At 39.5% G+C, this 8,821-nt stretch overlaps 1 protein-coding gene across 1 annotated transcript; it reads left to right on the top strand.

Annotated features, from left to right (window-relative positions):
* Window positions 1-764: 764 nt before the first annotated feature.
* TSPAN31 (tetraspanin 31) lies at window positions 765-8,238 on the top strand (the record flags this gene model as incomplete). Its single annotated transcript, XM_072407170.1, is given in 5 exon segments — window positions 765-932; window positions 2,205-2,285; window positions 4,275-4,415; window positions 5,564-5,674; window positions 7,036-8,238. Coding segments are annotated over 5 exon segments (576 nt in total), but the record flags the coding sequence as incomplete, so codon positions are not given.
* Window positions 8,239-8,821: the final 583 nt, after the last annotated feature.

The raw sequence follows: 8,821 nt of genomic DNA, 5'->3' as shown, positions 1-8,821 counted from the left end.
AACAGCTGTTCTTGATTTCTCTAGCTGCTCATACTGTAAAATTATTCTTTCTTTAAGATAACAATGAAGACTCTAAGAGCGCTAGAAAGAAGAAAAGTTTGTGAATTTTTCAGACATGTTTTTCCACAATACCTATTGCTACGGAGGTAGAGGGTGGCTTTATGGTTTATTCGTAATATTCCATACAGTAAATAGTCCAGAAGCAGGATTTTTTTTTTTTTTTTTCATTTTGTGGTTTTAATTATCTAGAACTAAGTTATGCTGCATATATTTTCCTCTAGGTACACATTTCTTATATTAGGGCAACACTTGGGTATTAAGGAAATCCTTTGCACTCTGCAAGTTGGTTGCCATTAGCTGAGGATTGTGAGGGGCTGTTCCTTTGGTGACACATGCACTGCAGACATACGAGGAGGGCCAAGTGAAACTCTTACGTGAACTCTTAAGTGAAACTCTTCTGTATTTTACAGCAATGCTACCCTATACAACAGGATGTTTACATTCAACAAATAGACAGGGAGAGTTTAGCTCCTAATATGTCAAATGGAACACTAAGCAAGAATCTTAAAGCTTATTTTCAATAATAAAGTAGTGCAAAGGGTATAATAATTAAAATAAATTTTCTGTTTATGTATGTTTTGACATTGCTCTAAGATTTATATATATATATATATATATATATATATATATATATATATACACACACACACCCTGATGTTCCTTTTCTGGAACATTGTTTTAATGTTTCTTTGTTCTTATTTCAGCTGGTTGGCCTGCTGCTGATTGGTGTCGCGGCATGGGGAAAAGGTTTTGGAATCGTCTCCAGCATCGAGATCATTGGGGGAGTCATCGCAGTTGGAGTTTTTCTGCTCCTTATTGCCATTGTTGGCTTAATTGGAGCAGTTAGTCACCATCAAGTGATGCTTTTCATTGTATCCTTCGGTGTTCTACAGGGTGTTTGTTCTAGGGTGCAAATGTAAGCGGTCCATATGTTTGTTTTTGTTTTTTTTTGTTTGTTTTTTTTTTGTTTCATTATGAATTTACTAGAGGTTTTGACCACTTTGGAAAAGTCAGTTTCCTGGCATAGCCTCTCTCCTGTTCTAGGGGTGTAAAATTACTGTCTGTGCTTGCCTTTTCTTCCAGCCCTTTCTGTAGTTGCTGGGAAAGGAGTGAAGTGGAATAAAATGGCTTTTCTTTAAAATTTTTACACTAGAGGAACTTTTTAATATTTTAGGAAACCTCCACCAAATATTTCATACCTACAGCCCATGGTACATTGACAAATTACAAAACAATCTTCAGTAATAAAATTATAGTAATGGTCTAAAAATAAGCTTAGTTGGTGAACATTGTGGTCAGTGCAGTGCAGCAGTGATCCTTACGTTTGTTTTCAATATAAAAAGAACACTTTACATTGGTGGCCAGGGTGGAAGTGACCGGCTCACATTGGGTGGTCAGTGTGAAAGTGCTCAGCATGGAACTGTCTCCCCATTGGGTACTCACTGTTGGCAGGGAATCTATTCCCTAATAATACTCTTTCCCCCTACAACCCCTGGGTACCTCTGGAGAAACCTCAGAGTTCCATGGAACACTGGTTCAGAAAGGCTGCTTTTGAGTAACAGCTTTGGGTTTTTCTGGTGCTTTTACCTTTAAGATAGTGGCCCCCAGGGTTTTTAGGTATCTAGTCATATTTTGATAAAAATCATACATAAAATGATTCATTGCATTTAATCTTAATGACTTGTAATTATGATCAGCAGGCCTGGGATTCTAAATGGGTTTTGTGTAGCTGACTTTTCTGCATCACCTGCCTACTTGTTGGACAGTAATGAGTTCCATTACAATGCTAGACAAATGTCCAGTGAGTGGGCACATAACATTGGAAGCTGTTTTATTAAACAAAGAGGGACGTAATGAAGTTTAGGTTGAAGGAATTGGGATGTAAGTAAACTTTTGGTACACACCAAGCATGGTTCACTTTTTTTTTTTTTTTTTCTGAAGCTTATTTGGGGAAGGTTTGTTTTTGCCAGAAATAAGAAATTCTGTTACCCCCTTGTGTTTACTGCTGAGGGCAAACCCTATTGTGTTTACTTTGTTCAATAACCAGTACACACATTTTCATTGATAGGCCTGTTGTGCATATAATTACTGTATACTACAGGTTATTAATTGTAAAACATTGTGTATCTTTAACTTGAATCCAGTACATGGTGGTGTTGATCCTCATCTTTATTTTCCAACTGGTGGTCTCTTGTTCCTGTTTGGCTATGAACAGAACGCAACAGGTAAAATCTTGGTTACATTATGTCATATGTTGGTATTTTTTGTAACAAGAATAGGTAGATCTTCGATAAAAATGTAACAGTCATTCTTCCTGCACACAATTTCATTTTGCATTTAAGGAGTTAGAACAGGGGTCAGCAAACTTTTTTGGCTACTAGGCCATTTTAGGAGGTCAAGAAGTAACACTAGGCCGGACTCTCTCTCAAATCCTGCGCTGATGGCTCCGCCCTCCACCAGGAATGCCCCCGAAGGGAAATTCCTCTCCTCCGCAATGCATACCGAGGAGAGGGAACGCTTCAGAAAGGTAATCCCTCTCCTCTGCAATGCATACGCAGGGGACGGAATGTCCCCTTACCCCGGCAGCGGAGGTGTTAACGCCGTCCGCGGTAAATAGGGAAGAGAGGCATAACAAGGAGGCCCAAGAGCAGAGGGTTGCCGACCCCAGCCAGCCGGGATTAGGCCGGATCAGCCAGGGGAGCATTAGGCTGTAACGGACTATTGGCTAGGCTGTATCTGGCCTAAAGGCCAGAGTTTGCCTACCCGAGTTAGAAGTTGGTAACAATTTGGTTTAACCGTGCTTGAAAAAGTCTTGGCAGTTTAATTAGAACAAAGTTAGATTTCTGTCAGAGGGGACCCAAATTCATTCAGCTGTGTGTTGTATAAATGTGTTTCAAGTCACTTACACAGGATTTATGGCTTGCTGCAGAACTGTACTGAGTGATCCGGTCAGATGACCTCTTCCTAAGCTTAGGATATATATTTTTTTTTTCCCCAGTACGCTGTGGACTTTACCTATCAAAAGCATCTTCTGTAAGGCCACCAAGTCTAGTATATCCTTATGGGGATATTAGGCAGCTTTGTGTGTTGGTGCGGATAACCCTGATAACCCCCCCAGAATAGGTTACATGGCAGGTACTGGGACATTAGGCATTCTTGTTTTATTAATAATAAACCGGATTTGTATAGTGCCAACACATTATGCAGTGCTGTACATCAAATGGGTTGCAAATGACAGACAGAAACAGTGACACAGGAGGAGAAGACCCTGCCCAGAAGCGCTTCCGGTATTCATCTCTCTGCCATTTATTCTTGTAGAAGTGTGACCATGCCCTGGTAAATGCTGGTCCTTCTGGTGATTTATTCTTCTAAACAAATCAATATTTGCTCACAGTGAAAATAAACAAAATATTTATACACATTAAAAGATAAAAGAAACCTAAGCTGAAAACTTGCATTAATAATCTGATAACCATAACACATTTATTAAACCTGAGATTTAGTTCCACATATCTAGCGATGTGGGGGTGAGCCGGAGCCAACATTAATGCCAATCTCCTTCTGGGGTCACCACTATAATGGTGGAAGCTAAGTGCATCCTTCGCTATCAATGTGTTCATCCACAATGGAACATATATCTGAATGGACAAAACATGATGGATGAATCTACTTGAGGCTGGCCAAGGATCACTAAGAGAATCTTCCTGTGTCCCTAAACATTCTGACTGTAACACCACCTGAGGCATTTGTCCTCCTCTCCCTCCACCACAAACAGACCGATAACTACAAGGAGTGCTGGGAATTTGCCAGTTTGCAATCATCAGTCGGTGACTTCACTCTTCTCTATACATAAAGTATGGGTTCTTGGCTCTGTGTACAATGTGGTTAAGCCCCTGGCTGCTATGGACACAATAGAAAACTCCTTACACCAGCTTTTTTTTAAATTGCTTGTTGTTCTTGCTTGTTGTTCCTGCTGTAGCAATATGTGCTAACAGTGTTTATTTTTAATGCACAAATAATATTTAAAAATAAGTCAGTATGGTCATGGAGATCTTTTTGGGAGGCCAGGTTACTTATGTTTCCTCTTACAACCGTGAATGAAAAGGTTCAGAAAGTCAGTAAAAGGGGCACCAGAAATTACAGCCGGTGACTGTGTATGATGTATTTTGGGTTGCATTGTTTGAATGTTTAGCACAACATTCTGATTATTGCAGGGACATTTCCTGAACAACACATGGACCCACCTTGGTAATGTCACCCGGAGAGAGATGGAAAAAAACTTGAATTGCTGTGGTCTGTTAAACACCACAGATACCAGACAAGAATTCAAAAATGAATATGCTTTCTGTGAAGCGGTATGTACTGTCATATGATAAACTTTATTGTCAGATGTTTTAGTGAATATTGTTTGCAAATATAAATGTTGGCAAGTGACTTCACTACTACTGAATTGGTTGAATTGACATGCTACATTATATGAAGTACCCTAGATTCCGAAATTAAAACTGAAACCCAGGCAGATGGCTAAATACAAATATTTAATACACATGAACCATTTTACCTGTGTTAGGTTTTGTATTTATGCGTATCTAGTCCAGAGGATTACACTGCACAGCCCTGTCTAACAAAACAGGAGACTGATTGAAGCCTAGGAACACTTATAGGTCTTACTTCTCCTCCAGACTATGACGGGAGAGTGAAAGGAGAATGATGAGTTAATTACATTCATGCTGCTGCATGTGCTGCGCCCTTAGTCCTTTTCAGAATAGACATCTAGTAATCATTGCTCTCGCTAACAAGCGGTGAAAAAATCCGGAAGGCCTTCTAGTTGTCCAGGACCATGATTTACAATCATGCAATGTAACATTATTTTTGCTGAACTTTACACATACTGCAGTGTTCTCCCCAGCCCCTTTTAGCTGGGCGCACCACTCAGCACTTTTTAATAACCATCGGGCTATATTTGGGTGGCTACTGAAGAGTTGGGTCATAATACAGGGGCTGCCACCCGCTTACACTTTCTTCCCACCCAGCCTAAAAAAAACATGTCGGTTGGAACAATGCTGCAATTAAATAAAATATAATAATATTGCTGAACTATTTTTTTTTTTTATTGCAATCTTCTCCTATGGGGCTTGTTTATTGGACAGTAAATTCCCATGGTCATTTTGCAAAATTCTTATCAGTTGAGCAGTCAAGAAACTATTGGGCTGGGTGAGAATATAGCAGTGTTGTGTTGTAAATCAGTTTCCAGGTAAGGCAGGTCAGATTTGTGTATTTTGCTGGAGTTCCCCTCATTATACATTGGTGAATGCAACCTTTTTGTTTTTCTTTCCTGACATTTGTAACTGATCTGATCTACTTATGAAGAGACTTTTGTCATGAGAGCAATGAGTCATCTGGGGTTTTTTTTTTTTTTTAACTCATCACCCACATACATGTTACACTTTAGTTGGCATATGGCAACATTTTGTGCTTATCAATCGTCTTTCTTTTTTCCCAGGACTGTAAAAATGGCCCTATGTGTGAGACATGTGGAGAAAAAATGTTGAATCATTCTGGTGAAGCCCTGAAAATCCTTGGAGGTGTAGGACTATTCTTCAGCTTTACAGAGGTAATAAATTATTTGATTCTTAAGTGATAGTAGTAGGGACAAATGGTTCCTGTACACAAACATGCCAGTTTATTCCCTATGAAATTCAAGAATTTGTGCCACATATCCGTATTCTGTCATTATATACACAGCCATGTATTTCTTCCTAATTTCTAACCATATCTGATGTGACATTGCTATTTTCAGGCTTCCTTTGAGAACTCTTGTGCAGTTTTCCTGTAATGAGAACAAACTGAAAGCTTATGACTGTTTCATAAGCTTCTCTGTACCCTCCAGAGACAGCTGACTATCAGCACTCTTTTTATTGAGTAAATGTAATTTATGGACTGTGAGCACAAAACAAAAAATTCACTTACCTTCAGTCCCGCAGGGCAATCTGATCCCTCCGGGGGTGTCCTGCATCGGGTCCCGTGTTTTCCTGGCATCCGTACCGGAGCCGACAGTCTGGGTGCCACCTTCTTCTCTTCTTCCCATTCTTCCTACGTCACCTGACTCAGGAGCGAGATTGGGCGACGTAGGATGGAAAAATAATTTACTGATGTCACTGCACATGTAAGTGGCAAATTTTTTTCTTTGCGCAAAAAGGCTCCTTCTGCCCGAGATGGTCGGGCACGCGCAGAAGGAGCGCCCAAAAGCCTCCCGGGGATGCCTGACATAGGTATCCCGGGAGGCTTTGTGCTCCCATTCATTCAGAATTAGGCAGTGCTGCACCTTTTTTTTTTTTTTCCCCCCCCAAGGCAAAAAAAAAAACAGATTTTTTTACCTTACATAAAAGGGTTGAGGTATGCTTTAAATGCATGTCACACTGGAAAGTGAGTATACTACCCCTGTCAATGTTTGGCCTCCTGTTTACAGTCAGGAGAGTCATGTGTGATGACTTGGCACGAAAGGATACATCCATGAAAACCCAGTACCTTTGGCACAGGAGCACATGCCGGTGAAGTATTGGTACCCTGCAAGTTCTTCAGGAAGGATTTATACGGAGAATAGCAGCACAAAACCAGCAATAAGTGGTTGGTACTGGCAGCTTCCAACATAAGAGATTCTGGTTGCAAACAAGGTTTGCTGGTCACAATAAAAATTCAAACATTCACTCATCAGTCACTGAGAGTGGCTATAGAGCAATGATAGCGGAGTGCTGTAATACAAAACATTCACTGTGCAAATCCTTCTTAAATTGACCCTTTTTACCCTTTCTGCTTGTTCTTGGCCTTCTGCCTCCAGTAACCACAGAGATGGGCAATTGTAAACTAGCAGTGTCTGTATATGATGTAAAAAGGATTTTGGATGAAAATAAAATATTTAGTAGCCCTATGTAGAAAATAGGCATTTATATTTTTGTGTGCTTTATCTTTTTACAGATTCTGGGTGTGTGGCTTGCATTCCGGTACAGGAACCAGAAAGACCCTCGTGCAAATCCAAGTGCTTTTCTATAGTGTTCCCGAATATCAATCCACAATATTTCAATCATAGAATTTTTTTTTATTTTACAGTTTTGGTCCCATCTCTTAGCAGCTATTTTCTGACACTATGGTTCTATGTTCATATTGGCTTGGAGAAGGGACAGGCTGAACCTGGCTCTATGGACTTGTAATGAAAAACAATCAGACCACAATTTGTGGGGGTTATCATGGGATGGCATGTGGGCGCTGAGTATTTAGTGTTCCGTCATTGGATCCTAAGACTGAGAACACTTGCATGTCCACTTCATATTTTTAGTAGTGCCATATGCTGTCCCAAGCCGTGCATGGTGGGAAAAGGAACATTCTTTGCCATGGTTTTTAGAGAGCGGATTGAATGATGAGACAATGGATATGTGAAAAAAACAAAACATATCTGTCATTCTTGAGATGATGTTTCTTAGGCTCATGGCAAAAGGTAAAAATGAGGACCGATTCATGTAGTGTTTTTATAGAACCACTGGACTTTGATAGGTAGTCTGTTACATTTTAGATGCTGTATATATACTCTTGATAACCCTGCTCTATCTAGTCCATAAACCCTTGTTATTGGGCACACAGAAAATTAGTGTTTTTGCTGGAGTCTCACTGAAAGAAAAGCTGCCTGACATCAGTGTTGTGGATTTTACAAGTCTCCAGTACAACGTATTGGTATTGGACTTGACAACTGATCTATTTATTTATAATGATGCTACTACCTTGTTAGTACATATATGTATATATGACCTTTCCGCTAATCATTGTGCAGCTCTAATAGATGAGGAAAGACCTTTCCTGGAAAACTGGCCTAATAGACATGGAATAATAATGATGATAATAAATGGCTTGTAGATACCTGGGGTTTTTGTATTTTCTCTTCCTCATTGTCACTGTGAAATATGTTAACGTACATATCTCTATCCAAAAACAGACAGTTGGGAATATTTGCAATCGGCAGCTTATTGATCTTAGGCTAGCTGCCACCGGAGGTTTTACCAAATAGTTGTGGGCTAGTAGGAAAATATTACAACCATGAAAACAAGTGTTTATTTTAAATCTTTTGTTCTGATAATTTCCTAAAACATTTCCATGTATGTTATTAAAACTTCATCATGTAAACCAAAATGTAATTTGTTTAGTATTACTAGGGAAATTAATGGTTTTGGGTGAGGTGTTTCAGGACTTTTGAAAAATATTCTTCAGAACTTAGTTGGCTTTGAAACCAATAACTATGTGTTTTTTTTGTGTGTGTTCAATTCAAACCCAATACTAGTCTTATCATCCGTGTTGCAGCTGGTATTATTACTCAATGCTTACAGATATAAGGGAACCTCTGTAACCCCCACCAATTTGTTAGCCCAAAGCAGTAAGACTATTACACTCCTTAGCTGTGGTTACAAGGGATTGGGTACTGGCTGGAGTGGTGAGAAAGGATTAATGGTTTGTTAGTGGACTCTTTACAAAAGACACTTTGCCACATTTGTCAGCAGAAGCTGGTATACTTGAGCTGAATCAGAATCTCTATTCACAAAATGAAAAGGCTAGATACCCCTAGGATACCTCCTATTTTGATTTCTAATGTTTACCAGATCAAATATTCCCTTTTCATGGATAAATTGTCCATTGGATGAGTATATAACTTCAATGTACCGTGGGGACAAGCTGGTATATCAGGCATCACAGGATAAACGCATGCTTCCTTAAACAG

Source organism: Pyxicephalus adspersus, chromosome 1 (assembly GCF_032062135.1).
Source record: "Pyxicephalus adspersus chromosome 1, UCB_Pads_2.0, whole genome shotgun sequence".
Lineage (NCBI taxonomy): Eukaryota > Metazoa > Chordata > Amphibia > Anura > Pyxicephalidae > Pyxicephalus > Pyxicephalus adspersus.
Note: the sequence above shows the minus strand (reverse complement) of the source record. Positions and strands in the feature narration are given on the sequence as shown.